Source organism: Pelobates fuscus, chromosome 3 (assembly GCF_036172605.1).
Source record: "Pelobates fuscus isolate aPelFus1 chromosome 3, aPelFus1.pri, whole genome shotgun sequence".
Classification (NCBI taxonomy): domain Eukaryota; kingdom Metazoa; phylum Chordata; class Amphibia; order Anura; family Pelobatidae; genus Pelobates; species Pelobates fuscus.
In genome coordinates, this window is record NC_086319.1 from 327615313 (window position 1) to 327639394 (window position 24082).

The 24082-nt window shown below is 46.1% G+C and overlaps 1 protein-coding gene across 1 annotated transcript in view; it reads right to left on the bottom strand.

The window, feature by feature from the left end:
• USP50 (ubiquitin specific peptidase 50) overlaps nucleotides 1-24082 on the bottom strand; it is a 102945-nt gene that overhangs the window by 12585 nt on the left and 66278 nt on the right. Inside the window, exons 4-5 of the mRNA XM_063445674.1 lie at nucleotides 2106-2310; nucleotides 185-394 (exon numbers count right to left, since the gene is read on the bottom strand). Of these exons, the coding sequence (XP_063301744.1) occupies nucleotides 185-394; nucleotides 2106-2310 (415 nt within the window). The remainder of the gene's footprint in view (nucleotides 1-184; nucleotides 395-2105; nucleotides 2311-24082) is intronic.

Below are 24082 nucleotides of genomic sequence, written 5' to 3' on the forward strand. Positions count from 1 at the left end.
ATTCCCTCATAATCTCCGATATGACTGTCTAATGTGTGAAAGAATAGGAATGAACCCCTTTTATCATTCCGCTAAATTCATAAATGTAATAGATCATAATTTTGAGTGGGAAGAGATCTGTAATTTCAGGACTGGTAGAAGTGATGTAACACTTGGAAGACGTGAATGAATAGGTTACCCTTACCTGTATAGATGGTTGGTTTCCACTGGAAATAGGAAGAGATAAAACTGTGAAAACCTCCTTTTTTTCCCTTGTGCTTCCACACTTCAGGCAAACTATTTCATGTCTGAGTACTCCCTGTAGTAATCGGGTGATGATTGAAGACTCGGCTAAGTTACCATCTGTACAGTTACTACTGCTTCCTTGTGCCACTAATGCTCTCCTTCTGCTAGCCTACAAAACGAGAGGAAGTTTGTGTTTGCAATATATAATGGTACAAAGGACAAAACAAGAAGGCTCCAATTACTCCACATAAATCAAGACCAAAATTAAATGATTTTCATATGATACTCCTGAAAGGAAAGCACGTTAAACCAGAGCATGATGAACAAGAACAAAGATCTTTAAAGGATATACTGTGCAAGTAAAAAACATAATTTATTCACCCCTTAGGGTATTAAAATCAACAGCAGAACCTGCTAACGTCACTCTCAGGATAAGAAGTGCATCTTGTGCATAGTGCTTTAGAAAACTGTGTTTTGTCCTATCCAATCTCCGGCTCATTTCCATATAGTAAAATTAATCTAAAAACAACACCAAAAAAAGACAAATCCCTTTCTGCAAACCAACTAGCATTTTAGGTGACAATCACATCTGCAAGTAATCCAAGACACTGGTTAGTTCACTGTTTAGCAATGCCACATGCAAAAAAAAAGCCTGGCTTTATCTTTAGCTGATCAAGCTAGGAGACAAAGTTTTACTTTTTACAGCACAGTGTGTTTACTTTTGAAGTTATTATCTATCTTTGAAAATCACAGACCGGGAGTTGTGGCGATGGGTGCATAAACAAAGTGATTTAATTCATAAATGGCAGAGAATTGAGCAGTGGGACTGTAGTAGCATGGTCTATATACCACTTCATTAAGCTAAAGTTTTGGTGCTTAGTGTGTTCCTTTCAGACCACAATAACCAAACTGGAGAATCATCTGTTTAAGCCTTAAATTTAATATTCACTAACATTTCTCAATTTAGCAAATAAACTTTATTGTGTAAAAATGGGGGCATGGATAAGGACTTATTCTGCAGAAAACAGCAAAATGCTTTTTAACAAAATTAAATAGATTTGGACAATGAAAAAATACAGTGGATTTATAAAGATAGAGTTAGGTTAGTCTGGTATGCCTAATGCAACACACAGGGATGAGGGAGTCTGACTTATAATGAAGATGCTCAAAACTGGATATAGCCAGAAATTTCACCAAAAATCTGTCTAAAAACGTAAAGTAATATAATTGACACCGTGAGATCAGTGTGATGGATCCAGGAGCAGAACCAGCTCCTGGATCCATCACACTGATCTCACGGTGTCAATTATATTACTTTACAGTAGATTTATAAGACTAAAACCTTTTAAAGGACCATAAGTTGAAAGTGTTGCCTTAAAGGGACACTCCAGGCACCCAGACCACTTCTGCCCATTGGAGTGGTCTGGGTGCCAATTCCCACTACCCTTAACCCTGCAACTGTAATTATTGCAGTTTTCATAAACTGCAATATTTACATTGCAGGGTTAAGTCCTCCTCTAGTGGCTGTCTGCTGGACAGCCACTAGAGGACACTTCCGTGTTCATAGAACACGAAAAGTGTTTTAAGACGAAGCTTGTATAATGCTTTCCTATGGTGAGGTCCAATGCGCGGACGCGGCCATTGGAGAGTAGGCGGAGCCTGACCCAGCACCGAGGGACATCGGCGCTGGACTCCAGTAAGTCATTGAAGGGGTTTTAACCCCTTCAGCAACTTGGGATGGGGGGTGGGAGGGAGAGGGGCATTAGATGGTCCTGCAGTTCCAGGAAAACTAATATGTTTTCCTGGCACTGGAGAATCCCTTTAAAGATGGGAACAAGCTATCTTTTAACACGTGAGTAATTATTCTATGTAATATTTACCTTGCCCATTGTTACCAGTTCCTCATGAAGTGAATCAAGTGTGTAAATCAAAAATTCATGAGCGTCTTGCTGATCCCGTCTTCTAAATGGTGGATGGATATATCCAAAGGCATTTAAAAAGGCTTCTGGTGACACAAACTGTTTTTCCTCAAACCGCATTTTGGTTAGTAGATCAGCAAATGTAACTGTAACTTGTCCTTTGTCCCTGCAAATGCATCATGGATATTTAATCATAAACAGAAATACTTTTACAGTACATGGTATAAACTGTAATATAAAGCGCTTAGGGAAGAAACAATATTAACCCATTAACTACCACATGACGGTCTATACCGTAACGCAGTGCAGGGCTTTAGCACCCCTTGACGGCACACACACGGTCATGTAGTAAAGGTACCAGTAGGAGTTAAATACCTGCTGGTACCAAGGAACCCCAGCTATCTTTCCACATTTGAAGGTCCCCTCTGTCAGGTGAGACCACAGTTAGTGACCACTTAACTGACAGACGAGCTATATGCAGTGCTCAAAGTAAGTGCTGCATATAGCCCTTTAAATCCTTTGAAATACCACGGCTGAGGGATCTCGCTCAGCCGCAGTATTTCTGAGTCTGCCCCCAACCTGTTTCAAAGGTATCTTTTAATACCTGCAGGGCCACTTTGTCAGTTGGGGCCACTATTAGTGGCTCCAGACTGATTTAAGAGCTATGTGCAAAGTGAGTGCTGCACATGGCCTTTTAAATTGATGTGAATACCACGAGGGAGCGATCACACTCCGCTGTAGTAATTTTAAATTTACTCTTGTCCTCCCCCCCCCCCCCCCCCCACATTGTCAGGGAGACCCCCAGGAACCGTTTTAGTGACAGGATTAGGGTTGGATTAAGAGAAGGATTAATGGTTGGTTTAAGGGTTGGATTAGGGTAAAAGGTACACATGTGGGGTATCATTGCAATTGAGAGCAGTAATAGAATACAGATATGAGGTGTTTACAGTATAGGGATACGCGTGGTCTGTGAAATTCCCTATTATAAAACACTTGTGAAAAGAAAAAAAGAAAAAATTATTATTGTGACCTAGGTTTGTGAGTAAATAGTTAAATGAAAAAAGTGTCAAAATGCTCTTAGTTACATAGCCTGGGGGATGCAGTTTTAAATCTGTGACCACTTTAGAAAAGTTGTAATTTCACCATGCCAAATTTTGCACATCCTAGCAGTATTTGTTTTATTAATTCTAAAAATGTATTGAAATCCTAAACATATCGGGCATTTTAACAATCAGGACTAATTTGTGAATCTATTTTGAGTTCATTTTCTTTACTTGTCTCCCCCAATCCAGGGTCCTTCAGCTTATCTACACACACCAAGAAAACCAGAAACCCTACAAACCTCATCATAATACCCTGCCCTTTACCCTCACTTACCAAAATTCATTGTGCACTCTGGAATGCCCGCTCCGTCTGCAGTAATTTAAAATCAACAGCCATACACTACTTTTTCATCTCAAACTCACTCACACTACTTGCACTTACAGAGACCTGGCTGTCCCCCTCTGATAGCGCTACTCCTGCCTCTTTATGTTTTGGTGGGATACAATTCTCTCACACTCCCAGACAGGGCCGGCACCACCTGTAAGGCGACCTAGGCAGCCGCCTAGGGTGCAACTTAGCAGGGGGCGCCGGATCCCTGCACCCGGAATCACCGGTGCGTCTCCTCGTGCTGCACCGCCTGAGCGCTTTAGCTAGCCCCAGGCGGCGCAGCACTGCTGTGTGGGGGTGGCCGGATTTGAGTGACCGGCAGGAGGGAAGCGCAGAGTGCTCCCTCCTGCCGGTCTCTCAATGTAGCGTGGCCGGGCGGCGCGGAACGCGGGACAGATACCTCGGTTTCCTGTACCCGGACGCCGGTGGACTGACAGGAAGTGCTCACTTCCTTTCAGGTGGCCGGCGGCCGGGTACAGGAAACAGAGGTTCCTGTCCCGCGTTCCGCGCCGCCTGGCCACGCTACATTGGCAGGAGGGAAGAGGAAGAGGAGGGTAAGGACCACTGGGGGAGGAGGAGGAGGGGGGGACAAAGGACCACTGGGGGAGGAGGGGGGGGACTAAGGACCACTGGGGGAAGAGGGGGGGGACTAAGGACCACTGGGGGAGGGGACTAAGGACCACTGGGGGAGGAGGGGGGAACTAAGGACCACAAGGGGGGTGGAGGGGACTAAGGACCACTGGGGGAGGAGGGGGAGGGGACACTAAGGATCACTGGGGGAGGAGGGGGGACTAAGGACCACTGGGGGGAGGAGGGGGGACCAAGGACCACTGGGGGAGGAGGGAGGGGGGACACTAAGGACCACTAAGGGAGGGGGGACACTAAGGACAACTGGGGGAGGCGGAGGGGGGGAGTAAGGACCACTGGGGGAGAAGGAGGGGGGACTAAGGACCACTGGAGGAGGAGGGAGGGGGGACACTAAGGACCACTGGGGGAGGAGGAGGGGGGCGACAAAGGACCACTGGGGGAGGAGGAGGGGGGCGACAAAGGACCACTGGGGGAGGAGGAGGGAACTAAGGACCACTGGGGGAGGAGGAGGGAACTAAGGACCACTGGGGGAGGAGAAGGGGGGACTAAGGACCACTGGGGGAAAAGGGGGGGACTAAGGACCACTGGGGGAAAAGGGGGGGACTAAGGACCACTGGGGGAGGAGGGGGGGGACTAAGGACCACAAGGGGGTGGAGGGGACTAAGGACCACTGGGGAAGGGGACACTAAGGATCACTGGGGGATGAGGGGGGGGGACTAAGGACCACTGGGGAAGAGAGTGGAGACTAAGGACCACTGGGGGAGAGGACTAAGGACCACTGGGGATGAGGGGTAGGGGACACTAAGGATCACTGGGCGAGGAGGGGGGGACACTAAGGACCACTGGGGGAGGAGGGGGGGAGTAAGGACCACTGGGGAAGAGTGGGGGAGTAAGGACCACTGAGGGAGGAGGGGGGAAGGTCCACTAGGGGTTTGCCAGAGGGAGGACCACTAAGGGGGGAAGAGGGGAAGGACCACCAAAGGGGGAGGGAGGACCACTAAGAGGGGGAGGGGGGAGTGAGAAGACTACCAATGGGGGGCTGCAGAGGGACAGGGGGCCAAGGGAGAACACTGAGGGACAGGAGAGAAGGGAAAATCACTATTTGACAGGAGGGGAGAGCACTATGACATTTTTTTTTTAAAAATAAAGAGCTGCTCCCCTCTCAGTCTCTATCCTACCCCACAAACCCTCTCTTTTACACTACACACATACACAATTCATCCCCCCCACACACAGAAACATACAATGCATCCTTACACACAGACACACCCGAAACACACAATGCATCCCTTACACTCACACAAACACTCATTCTCTTACACACAGAAACAAAATGCATCTCTTACACACTCAATGCACCCCTTACAGACACACACTGCATTCAATTACATACACAGAAACACACCTTGCATCCCTTACACACACACACACACACACAATGCATTCCTTACACGCAAACACACACTGCATCCACTATACACACACTGCATCCCTTACACAAATTGGTATCCCTATACACTACATTCTATAAGAACACACACATTACATTATCTAAAATAACACATAAAACATCCCCTACACACATACACTCCACTACCTGTGAGAGAACTCATGGGTGGGCCATGTAGGTGGATTTATGTGTGGGCATTGTAGGCATACTCACGGTCAAGCCCTGGGGGCCCAGACCTTGAGCTGTGTAAGGGGCCCCAAAAAATGGCGCTGCTTCCTGTTCTACACCAGACCTGTGGAGCCAGACTGAGCCCATCATCAGCCTATTGTCCTCATCTGGTGGTAAGTAGGCAATCCAATATATTATCAGTGGCACTAATCTCTAATTTACCTCACATTAAATGGATACTATAGTTACCAGAAGCACTACAGCTTAATGCAGTGGTTCTGGTGTCCATAGCCTGTGCATGTAGGCTTTTTAATGAAAACACACTGTCTTTTCAGATAAAAGACACTTTGTGCAGACTGACGTTGGTCCATATGGCAGAGCATATGAGCGGGGCATTGTGATGTCACATGGTGGGCAGGACATATGGGGGGGTGGCAATTTTTTTTTTTGCCTAGGGCGGCAAAAATCCTTGCACCGGCCCTGCTCCCAGACTCAACTGTAAATAAGGTGGTGTAGGCATCCTTCTCTCCCCTCATTGTACCTTTCAACCAATCATAACTGCCCTTGCCCTATCCTTTTCTTCTTTTCGTTCACACTGTCCGCCTATTTAAACCAAGAATTGGTATCATTTACCGCCCCCCCCAGTCATTGTAGGCTATTCATTGAGCACTTTTCTTCATTGCTTCCCCACTTCCTCTCATCTAGCACTCCTTGCCTTATACTTGGGGATTTCAATATCTCGATCAATAACTCCAAATGCACTGATGCCTCTTGTGTGCTTTCTCTAACCTCCTCCTTTGGCCTCATGCAATGGTCCAATGATCTCGCCTTTACCAATCTCTGTACCGCCTCTAATCTCTCCAATATTCCTTTTCTTCTATCTGACCACCATCTGCTGACTTTTGACATCGGCATACCCAAGACCCAATTGACACCCCCATCTGAACATCAATCTCACAGGAACCTCCAATGCCTTGACCTAGAGCATTTCTCCACTAATCTCCAAACTATCCTTTTACCTATCTCAAACCTCACCTGTCCAAGCTCTGCAACCTTCTTCTACAATTCCACCTTCTCCTCTCAACTAGACATGATGGCACCTCCTACATTTAAACGCAGCAAGTGCCCCCAACAACATCCTGGGCACACCAAGCTGACTCGATACCTTCAACGCTGTTGGAGAAAGTCTCACTGTGCGTCTGACTTTTTCCACTATAAATGTATGCTGCGCTCATACAGCTTGACTCTTTCCTCTGAAAAAGTAAATTACTTCACTACCCTCATAACCACTCTCCCGCAAACCCAAACGACTATTTCACACATTTAACTCTCTTCTTCGCCCTATTGTTCCTCCTCCACCTACTAACCTTAGAATTTGCAACTCACTTCACTGACAAGATCTCTACAATCAAGGAAGAGATCTCTCATCTTTCTTCTTCCCCTTACAATACTTCCCTTAACCTCACTCTCTCTGCTGTTCTATGTTCATTCGCAGCGGTAGAGGTTTCTGCTCTGCTCCAGTCCTCCCGCCCCACCACCTGCTCCCTAGATCCAATTCCCTTGCATCTCATTCGTACTGACTTCTTCTCTTTCTCTACCTCTCACTAAAATTCTCAATCTCTTCTCTGCTCCAGTCCTCCCGCCCCACCACCTGCTCCCTAGATCCAATTCCCTTGCATCTCATTCGTACTGACTTCTTCTCTTTCTCTACCTCTCACTAAAATTCTCAATCTCTTCTCTGGTATATTTCCATCGCCCTTCAAACATGCAACCGTAACTCCAATTCTAAAGAAGTCCAACCTTGACCCTAACTTCCCATCCAACTACCGTCCTATCTCGCTACTGCCTTTTGCTTCCAAGATCCTTGAAAGAGTTGTGTATGCGAGATTGACAGACTTCCTCGAGTCCAACTCTCTGCTAGACCCGCTTCAGTCTGGTTTCCACACTAAGCACTCTGTGGAAATGGCACTGACCAAAGTATCCAATGATCTAGTCGCTGCAAAATCTCATGGTCACTACTTTATCCTAATTCTCCTTGACCGTTCTGCGGCTTTTGACACTGTTGATCACCAACAGCTTCTTCTCATCCTCCGCCATATCGGTCTACGAGATATTGCTCTCTCCTGGTGCTCCTCCTACCTCTCTCAGCGCTCTTTCAGTGTTTCTTTCTCTGGCTCTGCTTCTTCACCCCAACTCCTCTCTGTTGGTGTCCCCCAAGGTTCAGTCCTTGCTCCCCTATTGTTCTCCATCAATACTGCCTCCCTTGGTAAACTCATTGTCTCCTTTGGCTTCCAATATCATTTCTATGCGGATTACACACAAATCTATCTGTCCTCTCCTGATCTCTCCCCGTCCGTCTTGACTAGTGTCTCTGACTGTCTCTCTGCTATTTCTAACTGGATGGCTGCCCACTTCCTTAAACTCAACTTGACCAAAACTGAAATTCTGGTCTTTCTTCCTTCAAGTGTTGCTACTCCTGTGTCTTCCTCTCTCCAAGTCAACGGTACTACCATCAGCTCCACCATGCAGGCTCGCTGCCTAGGTGTTCTCTTTGACTCCGACCTCTCCTTCACGCCTCATGTTCAGTCTATCGCCAAATCCTGCCGCCTCCATCTCAAAAACATTGTACACATCCGACCCTACTTAACTCCAGATGCGACTAAGGTGCTGGTCCATTCCACTGTCCTTTTTTCGCCTTGACTACTGTAATCCGCTTCTCAGTGGTCTTACGTGCTCCCAACTTGCGCCGTTACAGTCCATATTAAATGCAGTGGCAAGGCTCATCCTCCATTCGGCCCGCAGCTCCCACGTCTCACCCTTCTGTCAGTCCCTACAATGGCTTCCGGTAAGATATAGGGCTCAATTTAAAATTGTGGTTCTTGCTTTTAAATCTCTACATAATGCTGCTTCCACCTATCTATCCTGCCTAATAAACTAGGCCCTTACACTCTGCTGAAGACTTACGTATATCTTCTGTAAGTACTCCCACCTCTGATGCTCGCCTTCAAGACTTCTCGAGGGCTGCACCGTTCCTGTGGAACTCACTTCCCCGCTCCGTTAGATGCTCACCCAGTCTCCACTCCTTTAAAAAACCATTTAAAACCCACTTCTTCATAAAAGCGTATCAATTAAACTGTTAATAGCTCCCAACTGACTCCTCTTCTGCAACTGTCACTAGTCTAATACTATCCTTACCTTTTTGTGTCATTTTACCCCACTCCCTCTAGCATGTAAGCTCATTGAGCAGGGCCCTTAACCCCTCTGTTCCTGTGTGTCCAACTTGTTTGGTTACAACTACATGTTTGTTCGTCCACCCACTGTAAAGTGCTGCGGAATTTGTTGGCACTATATAAATAATAACATAATAACATAATAATAATAAAAGAAAGCCATATTTATTCTCCAAAATATGATATATATATATTATGTATGAGGGCAATTCAACAGAAAGGGTAATATTGTGATTGAATAAACACATGGCAAAAGTGCCAGAAAAGCCTTTGTCATAAACACGTTGCATCTCAAAAAAGCCTTGGTCCCTAATGGGTTAATCAACTTCCCAAAATAATAGTTTTAAAAAGCAGCTGTAGCACTCCAGGTGATAACTCCCAAATATTCACCCCTATAGGCAAATGCAAATAAACAAAAGTGTAGCATTTTCTGGGGCGGAGCATGCAACTGCACTGACTGGTCGCACACCATGAGAGCTTTGCAGAGAAACTCTTCATACTAATCTTATTTGCCGACTTATAGTCTGAAATTCAGCTACTGAAGCATCCTGGTGAGCTAGCTACATGTGGGTGCTCCTAACCAAGGGAGCTGCGGCGGGGGGGGGGGGGGAGAGGGGGTTAGTGAGCTTGTGGCGTACCGTCCCTCTGGTGTGCTGTTGTATGTGTGGAAGGGCTGGTGTACCATCTCCCAGGGGAGCTATCCTCTGTTGGGTTTACCCAGTAATGTGCTGCTATATCTATGGGCATATGTATGTGGTGTTGACAAATAGGAGGAGAAAACATAAACCGAACTTATTGGAGAAAAGAATAAAACTTTTGTTGACTCAATAGATCATAGGACGAACTTGGTGAGGAAACAGTTCCAGGGGACGTTAAAGCCTCTGTCAGCTATTGCGGTTCAGGTCCCGTGAAAGTTCGAGGTGCCTGCTCTTGGGGTAAATGGTTCAACCGTATCCGGGTCCCAGGTTGTTGTGCCGGTCGCGGCTGGTTGAGCTGGTGTCTGCGGTGCGAGGCCCATGGTTGTCAAGATTGCAGGGATTTCTTCTTGGGATCGTATTAAATGGGTGGTCCCATTCCTGTTTACTTGTAGGGTGCCCAGGGGTCCCCATCTATAGGATATTCCGGCGGTACGTAGTTGAGATGTCAGGGGTGTCATGGTCCTGCGCCACTGCAGTGTAGCTTTAGATAAGTCTTGGTAAAACGAGAGGTTGGAGTTCTCAAATTGTACCGGAGCTTTTCCCCGCAGGGTTGACATAATGCGATTCCGGCCTGCGTATGATACGCATTTCACAATGACGTCCCGTGGCAGTACATTGGTACTTTGTGGGCTCCTGGCAATTCGGTAGACCCCATCTAGAGTCAACTTCTTAGCGTTCCCCGGTGGCAGTATGGTTGCCAGTAGCCTCCGTATATAATGGGGTAATTCCTCCGCTGTTATTTCTGCGGGTATTCCACGGGTTTTAACGTGGGTACGGCGGTGGCGGTCCTCCAGTGCCGTCAGTTGCATGAACATAGAGTCGTGTGTTCCTTGGAGCTGGCGGACCGTGTGCAGGTCTGTTAATAAGGCCTTGAGGTCGTCCTTTGTGGCTGGTGCTGATCCCCCTGTGAGCGCCTGGGAGGGCTGTGTCATAGCCTCAGGTGTCTGGTTGGGCCCTGTGCTCTGGGCCTCCAGTGATTGCTGGGATGAGGCTACATCTGGGTGTTCCACTGTCTAGCGTGCTTTGCCCTGTTGGGGTTTTTGGAGCATAGCTCCGATGTCCCTACCTTCAGGCTTCTGTGAACGCCGGCCCATGGTACAATCTGGAGGTGGAGAAGGTGAGTTTCGGGTGTACCCGGGTGTGCTGTATGCCAGTGGGCCGCCCAGGAGTGTCTCCAGGGAGAAGCGTGGCGGCTGCAGGTAGGCCGCAGCCTTGCGTTTCGGCGTGGGTCGCCCTGTGGGATACCGGAACGGCATCAATCGGTGCAGCGTTTCACCCTGGGCGGGATGGTGAGGTGCCCGGTACCGGGCGGTTTAAGGTTTTGACGGTATGTTCCGGTTTAGTTAGTGAGTGTCGGGAGCCGACAGATATGGCGTCCGTCTCGTCCCGCTAGCAAGCTCCGCCCCACTGATTGCCAATTTTATAAAAAAAAAATCTACATTTTATATGTATTAAGGCCTTTAATTGTGGGAGGGGCATATGACACACCCCCTTCCCTACTTAAGGGACACCCCTTACCTGGCTCCATACCGTTCGAGGTCAGCACTGCATGAGGATCCACTTCCGGTTTCTCGTACAGCGCCATCTTGGTTTTTCAGAAACCCACGATTTTCGTCATGTGTAGCTGTGTCCAGGAATCCTCTTGAAGGTCTTTTCCGCCCGTCCAGCTCCTCGTGACTCCGGTCTTCGTAGAAGATAACGTCCCAGGGACTTCTAAATCGTAAGTCCGACGCCTGGATCATTCCCACGGCGTCCCGTTTTCAAATGGGTCCTCACTTTACGGCTCTCCGGCTTTGCGGCCAGGTCGCAAATCAACGTTGTTAAACTTTTCGTGCCATAAGCCATTCGGTATGTTCTACCGTATGGTACTCATGTTTCCTAACACCATTTCGTTTCATTTCATTTTGTTTCATTTTACCGTACGCACTCATTCATGCTGCTTTCCGTTCGGTTGTTTCAATCTGTATACAAATGTCTTTCGTCTAGGTCTGTCACAAGGTTTTGACGAATGACACTGTTCTTGCTATTCATTCTAATCATGCTTTCGGCAGTTTTGCTCAGTTATGCACGCATTCGTTTCACATCATTCATACGGCAAACTCCGTTTCGGTTTTATATTAAACCAAATTCGGTTCATCTACCTTTCATGTACTGTCATAAATTTGTTTAAATCAGTTATACTTTCAATACTTATTCATACGATCCTAGGTTTCTATCTTGTTAAATTTTCTTATATATATTGGTTTAGATTATAGTTACCTTATATACTCGAGTATAAGCCGACCTGAATATAAGCCGAGGCCCCTAATTTTACCCCCAAAAACTGGGAAAACGTATTGACTCGAGTATAAGACTAGGGTGGGAATTCAACAGCTACTGGTAAATTTCTAAATAAAATTAGATCCTAAAAAAATTATATTAATTGAATATTTATTTACAGTGTGTGTATATAATGAATGCAGTGTGTGTGTATGAATGCAGTGTGCGTATGAGTGCAGTGTGTGTGTATGTGTGCAGTGCGTGTGTGTATGAGTGCAGTGTGTGTGTGTATGAGTGCAGTGTGTGTGTGTATGAGTGCAGTGTGAGTGCAGTGTGTGTGTATGAGTGCAGTGTGTGTGTATGAGTGCAGTGTGTGTGTATGAATGCAGTGTGTGTGTATGAGTGCAGTGTGTTTGTATGAGTGCAGTGTGTGTATGAATGCAGTGTGTGTGTGAGTGCAGTGTGTGTGTGAGTGCAGTGTGTGTGTGAGTGCAGTGTGTGTGTGTGAGGGCAGTGTGTGTATATGAATAAAGTGTGAGTGTGTGTGATGCAGTGTGTGTTTGTGTATGTGTTGGTGGGGGGTGGGCATTTTGATTATTGTTATTTTATTAATTATTATTTTAATCATTTTTTTTGTTCTATTATTATTTATTTTATTAATTATTATTAATTTTTTTTGTTATATTGTTATTTTTTTTAATTATTATTATTTTTAATATTTTATTATTATATTTATTTTTTTCGTCCCCCCTCCCAGCTTGATACATGGCAGGGAGGGGGGCTCTCCTTCCCTGGTGGTCCAGTGGCATTGGCAGTTCAGTGGGGGGAGGGGGCTGGCAGAGCTGTTACTTACCGCTCCTGCAGCTCCAGTCAGCTCCCTCCTACTCCGCGCCGGTACGGTCAGCTCCCCTGTCAGCTCACACTGTAAGTCTCGCGAGAGCCGCACTATGACCCCGCGGTTCTCGCGAGACTTACACTGGGAGCTGACAGAGGTGCTGAACGGACCGGCGCGGAGGAGAAGGGAGCTGACAGGAGCTGCAGGAGAGGTAAGTAAACGCTCTGCAGCCCCCACAGCCCCAGGCTGTATTATGGCAATGTAAGTTGCCATAATACAGACAGTGACTCGAGTATAAGCCGGGTTGGGGTTTTTCATCACAAAAAATGTGCTGAAAAACTCGGCTTATACTCGAGTATATACGGTATTTTAAATGACTAAATTATAGATATTTCATGTATATTACAGTAATGGTTTAGCCTACGATTATGGCTTATTTCTAAGGGTTTTATGGAGATCATGCTTTTATTACAACCATGTACCTCACGATTACATGGCACAATTTTCAGGCCTTTCTTGGCATACTCAGACGACATACCACGAGTATACAAGAACACGGTCCTATCTTTCACAAGACTTTCGGGTTGAATCACACGCTTTGGTTCAACCACTCATATGTCACGTTACAACAACATTTTATGTTTCAGCATATTGTCATTTCACATAATTTTTCAACCTCACCCACATCATTCCATTTTCAGTTTCTGCCATGGCACATATATATATTCAATGCATGATCAATTCCATCCCTCGCTGCACCATTGAATACTCCAAACCCTAGCATTTCCCAGATCAGTTAGTGACATGCATATCATCTGGTCACCTTCTGTAGACACACAATACACGCCCAAGCCCCTGCTGCCAGGTTCAGACTCAGCTTTACGCATATCACTAAGCAGGGGCCAGTCATGTCACTACCATACTTATAGACTTTTAAACCTCCCGCACATACTGGTAGAAGCCCAACCCTTGCCTATACAGACTACACAGGTCTCACAGGATCCATTCTCACTCTATCACATTTTGTTTCTACCCATTTAGGTTTATCCAGGTTTTGTTATACCTGTTGAATCTCAAAATCTTTATACATTCTACCAGGTACGTAAGCCTGCTCACGTTGTAGTTCACATACGTTTCATTCTCCCTAGGCCATAGAGTACTGGCAAGTTAGGGGTATAGGCCCAAATAGGTATCTCCCTTCTTGGCATTCTGCCTATCGTTTAGTGGTCCGCGAGGCCAACACCCCGCCTCAACGTTTCGGAGGCAAACGCCCATCGGGCCACACGTGAGTTAGCCGCCTCAAAATATTATATAGAGGGCCTCATCTGTCACTCCCTCCCCCTGTTTTCTTTTACTATCACCGAGAGGCCTACGATTCCTGCCACTACGACGGGTGGCCTCAATATCCCCTCGCTCCAACGCATAGATAGAGCCTCTCATAGCCACTTGGCAACTAGCAGGGCCTCAACTGTCACCAAACAAGATTCATTTTTCGCCTTTCCGGCCTAGTTAGCCTGCCAGTACAACCCCTGGGTTTCCATACACTAACCAAATATTTTGTCATTTAGTGTGTCTCAAGAAGGGGTAGAGGATTTCTCCCTACCAGGCACTCTGGCTAGAGAAAACACCCCATCACAGGGAGGAGAGGTGGCTAGTCCAGCATCTTTCAGGTCATGGATGTCAGGATCGGGACAGGGATCCAACACGCAGAGTACAAACAGGTACAGGGTACGTATACCGGACCTTAGAATGGCTGGACTAACGTAAGTAGTAAGTAAAGAATGGTCTAGAGACAAGCCGAGGTCGAGGGAACGAGAGAGCAGGTAAGCGAGAGACAAGCCGAGTCAAAGGGTAATAGAGGTAAACGAGGTAGAACAGACAAGCCGGGTCAAAACCAAAGAAACTAACAGAATACAAGAGCACTGAGAGACTAGACAAGCTAGAACCACGACAGGGCAATGAACAAATGTAGAAAGCCCTATTATATACCCTGGTTCCAAACAGGTAATCACGCCCCCGACGAATCCTCATTCGTGCTTGGGGCTTGATTGACAGATCGGGTTGGGTTGTCGTCATGACGTCGGCTACTGAACGCCGCGTCATAAAAGGAAGTTGATCCCTCGCGGCCGGCGTGTAAACGACCGAGGGAACCGCGAGGAACGAGTGATTCAACCCTTTTGCGAGGAAGAACGTCCAAGTGTCTCACCTCCACAGAGATAGAGACAACAGGTACCCTGACAGTACCCCCCCCCCCCTCAGAAACGCCCACCGGGCGGAAGGAACCGGGACGAGATGGAAAACGGGAGTGAAAAGCCCTGCGGAGGCGAGGCGCATGCACATCCTCCTGAGGTATCCAAGACCTCTCCTCAGGACCATATCCCTTCCAATCAACCAGATATTGTAACTTCCCCCGGGAGATACGAGAATCGATGATGGAATTGATTTCATACTCCTCTTGTCCCTCAACCTGAACAGAGCGAGGAGAGGATGCAGTGGAGGAAAACTTGTTACATATTAGGGGTTTTAACAAGGAAACATGAAAGGAGTTAGGAATGCGTAAGGCAGATGGAAGAGCCAGACGATACGCAACTGGGTTAATTCGAGTCAGGACCTTGTAAGGTCCAATGTAACGAGGGGCGAATTTCATAGAAGGAACCTTCAAGCGAATGTTTTTGGTACTCAACCATACCCTGTCCCCTGGAACAAAGACTGGAGCCGCCCTTCTATGTTTATCAGCGTGTTTCTTGAACAACCTGGAATTATGCAGAAGAATTTGTCGAGTCTGATCCCACAACTTCCTCAAATTGGCAACATGAACATCAACCGACGGTACTCCTTGGGAAGGAGAAACCGAGGGAAGAATGGAGGGATGAAAGCCATAATTCATGAAAAAGGGGCTAGAACGAGTAGAATCACAAACGAGATTGTTGTGTGCGAACTCTGCCCAAGGAATCAGACCAACCCAATCGTCCTGGTGTTCGGAAACGAAACAACGCAAATATTGTTCGATCTTTTGATTAGTGCGTTCAGCAGCTCCGTTAGACTGGGGATGATAGGCAGAAGAGAAATTCAATTTGATACCCATTTGAGAGCAGAATGACTTCCAAAAACGGGAAACAAATTGGGAACCTCTATCAGAAACAATTTCGGAAGGTATCCCATGTAAACGAAATATCTCTTTAGCGAATATCTCAGCCAATTCAGGAGAAGATGGAAGTTTAGGTAAGGGCACGAAATGAGCCATCTTAGTAAACCTGTCAACCACCGTGAGAATCACAGTCTGTTTTTTAGAAACAGGTAAATCGACAATGAAGTCCATAGCCAAACAGGTCCATGGTTTCTAGGGAATTTCCAAGGGATGCAAAAGCCCACATGGAAGCGTCTGAGGTCGTTTAGTCTTCATACAGACCTCACATGCTTCAACGAAATCCCTAATATCTTTACGTAAGGAGGGCCACCAGAAATCTTTGGCTATTAAGGAGCATGTCTTACGAATGCCAGGATGCCCAGCCACCTTACTATTGTGAAAGCATTGTAGCAATTCTAGTTGGAGTTCAGCAGGAACAAAATACCGTGACTCAGGACTCTGTCTAGGAGCCAGATGTTGTAGCTTCATAATCTCGGCAAGCAACGGAGAATGAATCCTGAGGCTAGTGTTGGCGATAATATTGCACTTGGGAACTATAGAAGACAAAACCGTCTCAGATATAGTAGAAGGTTCATGTTGGCGAGACAAAGCATCGGCCTTAGAGTTCTTAGAACCAGGTCTATAAGTGAGTACGTAATTGAAATGGGTGAGGAACAGGGACCAACGAGCTTGTCTGGCGGATAAGCGCTTGGCCTCCCCAATATAAGACAAGTTCTTGTGATCCGTCAGAATAGTAACAGGATGCAAGGTCCCCTCCAATAAATGTCTCCACTCCTTTAAAGCCATGATAACAGCTAGTAGTTCCCTGTCACCAATATCATATCTGCTTTCAGTCCCAGATAGTTTCTTGGAAAAAAAAACACATGGATGTAATGGTTTATCCACGCCTAACCTTTGAGACAAGATGGCACCTATACCTGTCTCTGAGGCGTCTACCTCGAGTAGGAAAGGTAAAGTTGTATCGGGGTGAACTAAAATTGGTGCAGAAGCAAAAAGTTCCTAAAGTGTCTTGAAGGCAACGAGAGCTTCAGTAGACCAAGTCTTAGTGTCAGCCCCCTGTCTGGTCATATTGGTAATAGGAGCAATAATGGAAGAGTATCCTTTAATGAAGCGCCTATAATAATTGGAGAATCCAATAAACCTCTGAATGGCCTTGAGACCCCTGGGTAATGGCCAATCTAAAATAGACTGGAGTTTATCCGGATCCATTTTAAAGCCTTCCCCAGAAATCACGTAACCAAGAAAGTTTATCTGAGATTGGTCAAAACTACATTTCTCCAATTTGCAGTACAACCCATGTTGTAGGAGTTTGCGCAATACCCTTCTGACTTGTCTGTGGTGGGTCTCAATTTCTCTAGAGTGTATTAGTATATCATCCAAATATACAATAACACAATCCTGTTGAAATTCCCTAAGAACTTCATTGATCAGATCCTGAAATACTGCCGGTGCATTACAGAGCCCAAAAGGCATTACCGTGTACTCATAGTGCCCATATCGAGTATTGAACGCTGTTTTCCACTCGTCTCCCTGCTGAATTCTCACCAAGTTATACGCCCCTCTGAGATCTAACTTGGTGAAAATCTTGGAACCCTTTAAACGATCAAAGAGCTCAGTAATCAAAGGGATTGGGTATGCATTTCTGATAGTTATTTTATTCAAACCTCGGTAATCAATGCAAGGCCTTAACGTGCCATCCTTCTTATTCACAAAAAAAAAAACGGCCCCGGCAGGCGAGGATGATCTCCTAATGAATCCCTTGTCTAGATTCTCACGGATATACTCCTCTAAGACTAAGTTCTCCTTAGTGGATAAAGGATATACATTGCCCCTCGGAGGCATAGTACCAGGTAGGAGATTAATCTTGCAATCAAAGGACCTGTGTGGAGGTAAAGTATCAGCATTCTTCTTGTCAAAGACTGCCTTTAGATCTATATACCGAGACGGTATTTATAAGTCTGTAGACTGGGTGGAGTTAACCGGTGTATTACCTACACAAAGTGGTGAGACTTTCTGTAAACACCTGTCCTGGCAACCCTGACCCCATGAAGTTATCTCCCCTAGCTCCCAATCAATAATAGGGTTATGCTTCTTTAACCATGGATACCCCAGAACTATGGGAACAGAAGGGGAAGAGATAAGCATAAGGGATATACCCTCCTCGTGTAAGATACCAACAGTCAAAATAACAGGTATAGTCTCATGAGAAATCACAGGTTCAGATAATGGTCTACCATCTATAGCCTCAACGGCCAAGGGGGTGTCTCTTAGCTGAGATGGGATAGAGTGTTTAGAAACAAAAACTTGGTCAATAAAGCTCTCAGCAGCTCCGGAGTCTATCAATGCCATAGTCTTTATTACTCCCTTCTCCCATGCTAAAGAAACAGGTAGCAAAAGCCTGTGATCTTTATAATTGTGTATAGAGGACAAAATAGAAACACCCAAGGCCTGTCCTCTAGAGAAACTTAGGTGCGAGCGTTTCCCGGACGATTAGGACAATTTAGGCGAAGGTGCCCTCTTACTCCACAATACATACACAACCCCTCCTTTCTCCTGTACTGTCTCTCTTCTTCTGAGAGGCGAGTATTGCCTATCTGCATAGGTTCAGAAAAAACTGGGATAGTGGTTTGAGGACTTTGAAATAAAGGAGCTAGTTTAAAGGAAGGTCTACGAATATTATCTCGAGTGTTCTGTCTCTCTCTTAAACGTTCGTCAATACGAGAAATAAAAGAAATTAAATCCTCCAAATTTTCAGGAAGCTCTCTAGTAGCCACCTCGTCTAGAATTACATCAGATAATCCGTTTACAAATACGTCTATATAGGCCTGTTCATTCCACTTAACTTCTGCCGCCAAAGACCTGAACTCTAGTGCATAATCCACAAGGGTTTGGTTATCTTGTCTAAGGCACAATAGTAATCTAGCTGCATTGGCCTTCCTACCTGGAGGGTCAAAAGTTCTTCTAAAAGCAGCGACAAAGGCATTATAATTATAGACTAACGGGTTATCATTCTCCCACAGAGGATTGGCCCATCTCAGAGCCTTATCAATGAGGAGTGTGATAATGAATCCAACCTTTGCCCTTTCTGTAGGGTAAGAGCGAGGTTGTAATTCAAAATGAATACCAATTTGGTTTAAGAAACCACGGCACTTCTCCGGAGAACCACCATAACGTACAGGAGGTGTAATACGGGAAGAAGCACCTACAGTGGCTACTTCTAGACCTGAACTTACAGAGGAGATGGACGTGGCTCGCATCTCTTCCGGTGGATTACTAGATCGAGATAATAAAGCTTGAAGCGCTAGAGCCATCTGGTCCATTCTGTGATCCATGCCCTCAAATCTAGAATCGGAAGGACCAACCTGAGTGTTTGTACCTGCAGGATCCATTGGCCCTGTCGTAATGTCAAGATCGGGACAGGGATCCAACACGCAGAGTACAAACAGGTACAGGGTACGTATACCGGACCTTAGAATGGCCGGACTAACGTAAGTAGTAAGTAAAGAATGGTCTAGAGACAAGCCGAAGTCGAGGGAACGAGAGAGCAGGTAAGCGAGAGACAAGCCGAGTCAAAGGGTAATAGAGGTAAACGAGGTAGAACAGACAAGCCGGGTCAAAACCAAAGAAACTAACAGAATACAAGAGCACTGAGAGACTAGACAAGCTAGAACCACGACAGGGCAATGAACAAATGTAGAAAGCCCTATTATATACCCTGGTTCCAAACAGGTAATCACGCCCCCGACGAATCCTCATTCGTGCTTGGGGCTTGATTGACAGATCGGGTTGGGTTGTCGTCATGACGTCGGCTACTGAACGCCGCGTCATAAAAGGAAGTTGATCCCTCGCGGCCGGCGTGTAAACGACCGAGGGAACCGCGAGGAACGAGTGATTCAACCCTTTTGCGAGGAAGAACGTCCAAGTGTCTCACCTCCACAGAGGTAGAGACAACAGGTACCCTGACAATGGACAATCCCTCGCATAACCAACAAACTCAGGAGATGGCAAATCCCATTCCATGCAACAGCAAGGAAAGCGGAACTCTACAAGTTACTGCACACCTCAACCGATAACATTGATGCCGGGGAAGGGACTAGCCAGTCTAACCCGGGAGATATACACGGCATGCTCTCATCCCTCATGGCATCCATGAGCAAGGTCAATTCCAGGCTGGAGAAACTCGAATCGGTCACTACAGCCCTTACCATGTCTGGGCCGGCCGCTGCGACCCCTCCAGCACTGGTCGAGTTGCAATCAGTTTCTCCAGCCACCACCTCTGATGATCAAGAGGTTAACCCTGCCCATATAATACCTGAGCACCTCAAAAAAGATATCCTGGAAGGTAAAGATATCAACTTGGCTTCACTGCTGATTGCCTCCCAGGATGTGGTGGAACATAAGACTTACGCTTATGACGATATTTCTGTGGTGGTCAAATCTAGGGATGCCCGCTTAAATAGGAAACTGACTATTCCCTGAATTTGTGTTGGCATTTTGCATTTATCGTGATGTTATCTGTGCAGTATATCCCCACAGACGTGAGGAGTTTGATTTGTATATGCCCAAGCTGGTGGATCTGGGCAACAAATATGGTGGGTCAGCTTTCTACGACTACCATAGATCCTTTTCTGCTAAAGTGTCTGGCGCTTTCTCCCAGTACGGGACAAGGTCCAACTGGAGCAAGATTGATACGGTCATTTTCTGCAGACACTTTGCAGGTCTAAGAACGCTGGCTTGTGCATACTGCTCCTCCATGGCTCATACGGCTAATTTCTGTCCAACCACTGCAGGGCAATAGTTCCGCTGGTACTACAGAAAAAAAAACCCAGAGACAAACTGGAACGGCCTATCAAGTTTCTGGGCAAGTCCCAGATATGTAATAATTTTAATGTCGGATCATGTAATTACAGTGGATGTCGGTTATTGCATATATGTTTAAAATGTTTCAGGGCACATGCTAAAACCATGTGTCCTAATAAAATGTATCCTAAACAATACTTAACGTCGATAAACATTTCTATACTTGTGTTAAGGGCTCATGATAGTACAGAAGATACAAACACTGATGGTATTAAAAGAGCAAGTCGGTTGTGGTGTGCCGGAACCGACGATGAGGTAGGCCTGTAAATAAAGAGGGCCCACCAAGAAGAAATGTAAAGAGAAAAGGAGTTAATAATGAGGAGTGGGTGGGAGGGTGATGCAGCGCTGACCTCGAACGATATGGAGCCAGGTAAGGGGTGTCCCTTAAGTAGGGAAGAGGTGTGTCATACGCCCCTCCCACAATTACAGGCCAAAAGGCCTTAATACTTGTGTTAAGGGCTCATGATAGTACAGAAGATACAAACACTGATGGTATTAAAAGAGCAAGTCGGTTGTGGTGTGCCGGAACCGACGATGAGGTAGGCCTGTAAATAAAGAGGGCAAAAGTAGAAAATCAAATTTATTACATACCAGCAATATACATACTTTAACCAGACATGTCTTGAAAGGCATTTCTTACTTCTTGTACCGGGTTAGGTATGTATCTAGAGTAAGCCGATGATTTCCAGCGCCCTAGTGACTTGATAACATGAACTGGAATGTTTGCACTGGATGCTGTGGAGGCCGCTCCTATGCGGAAGGAGTGGCCCAAATAGTTAGCTGATTTGAGGCCCAGCTGTGCAAGTAAAGACCTGACGTGTGTCATAAAGGTGGTGGTAGTGAGTACCGAACCTTGTAGACTGAAAGTGGTTGAGATGGTGGTTCGTTGTTATGCTGGGTATATGAGTCCAGTAGTTGGACGGGGCTCCACCTGTTGTGAGTAGGATAGTACTTAACCTCTACTGAAAATGCATGTTGACTGGTTTTGGAGTGAGGCAGAGTCAAGATATAATAGTCCATGTGTTTTGTTAAGTGTGAATGAAGTAGGATGTGAGTGGACTGTGTTGTGCTGATGGCGGTAAATTCTCTTGGTCTCAAGAAACCATAAACAAGGCTACGTATATGGCGGTTTTAACGATGAGGTTTGTGTTGTTGGCAAAGGGTTTAAATCTAGTGAATTGTATAAGTCTTTAAAAATATGGAAATCTATGGGTAGCCTCTGGGCCGTACGTGGGGGTTCGGATCTCTGAATACCCCTAAGGGTGTTCTTAATTGGTAGGAGGACACTTGATTTGTCTGGTTGTAAAGTTAGCATGTGATGTTGGATGCCTGTCAGATATGGTTTGATTGTGTTGTTTGATAGTTTGAGTTTGAGGTGGCAAAAAGAAGCAAAGCCCAACCAGGATGTCACGATGAAAGGTTGTAAGATGTTGTGTTCAGAAAGGAATCTTTAAATCAAATGAAAGCTCTATCGTAAGTTTCCCGGGTATTAGTAGACAGTGCTAATTGGGACAATGTTCTGCTATGTTGCATAATAGCATCTAGTCCATTACTAGATGGTGGAATAGTGGGGTGTTCATGGCTGTGAGTGCGGCTGACGGGAGTATTTGACGAAAAGCCTGGAAATTAAAGCGAGACAAATTGTCAGCAGCAGTGTTACATACACCTGGAACATGAATACAAAACAAGAGAAAATTATGACATGCAGCCAGCCAAGTGAGTTTCCTCAAGAATCTCATAATAGTCAGTGATTTGGATCGGCCTTGTTTATAATGTGACAAGTTACTTGGTTGTCTGAGTAGCAACGTACAGACGAACCTGCCCATAAATGCACCCATGCCACGGCAACCGTCATGATGGGATATATCTCAAACAGAGCTGAGGTAGTGTAAAAACCCTCCAGGTCCTGAACTTCTGAAGGCCAGCTGCCCCAAAGCCATTCGTTCCTGAAAAAATGCTGTAACACCTGTGGTAGACGCCGCGTCTGACCAAATGGTAGGTGAGGAGTCAGACAATTTTGGAAGGAACATGCTTTTACCATTCAAGGTGGTTAAAAATTTTCTCCACATAATTACGCCTGCCGTGGCTTGGGTATCCAGGGGTGACCTGTGTCCATCATGTCTAAAAGTGGGAAACATGTAAAGGAGTTGTGAGATGAAAGCCCGGCCTTGAGGTATGATGCGAATGGCAAAATTCAGTGACCCAAGCACAGACTAATTCTTGCGGTTGCAAGTACCGAGTTGTATGTAGAGATTATGTTGATCAGAATGTTTTCTACCTTGGGCGTGGCAGGCTAGCTTGCATGGTGGCTGAGTCTAGTATGATACCCAGGAATGTGATGAAGGTATCTGGTCCTTCAGTCTTGGTGGAGGAGACTGGGACACCCACCTGTTCGAATAGACTGATGGTTTCTTTTAGGCTACTGGGAGGGGAAATATTCTCCTCGACCAGTAAGAAATCATCCAGATAATGTATAACTGTAGGGCATCTGGCTATATTTAATAAAACCAGCATAGGGTTTCGGCGAATACGTCGAAAATGGCCGGACTACTTTGGAACCTAAATGTTAAACGTGAGCAAAATAGTAGTTCCCTGCCCACTTGATACCATGCAGGTGACACAGTGTAGGGTGGATAGGCAGTAACTTGAAAGCATTGTGATATCAGTCTTACTGAGCCATGCTCCGGCCCCTGCCTGCATGATAGCCGTAATGGCGTGATCTATGGTGGAATATTGCAGTGAAAATTCCTCAGAGGGTATGAGGGAGTTCAGACTAGGAGTGGCAGAGGTGTGAGGTGTTGATAGATCAATGATAAGTCTCTGTTTGTGAGAAGATTTCCCCGTGACAATACCGATGGGGTTTGTCCGCCATGTGGTGAACGGAGGGGACTGGAAGGGCCCCCATAAGAAGTCCTCTGCCACTTCCTGGCTATGAGTGCCTCCACCGCTGTAGGGTTTGTTGTGCGGATTGTAAATTAGGACATTCCAGGATTCCGGAAGGCATGTGTATGAGGCCTGTGTGAATCCTTCTGATAGACCCGAGATAATGAATTCCACCAAATGTCTAGATGGATGATGTGGCAGTAATGTCGTAAGTACAGAAATGTTTATTGATGTTAAGTATAGTTTTGGGATACATTTTATTTGGACACAGATTTAGCATGTGCCCTGAAACAGATGGCTGGAGAAAGTGATTGCAACTCAACCAGTGCTGGAGGGGTCGCAGCGGCCGACCCAGCCATGGTAAGGGGTGTAGTGACCGATTCCCCAG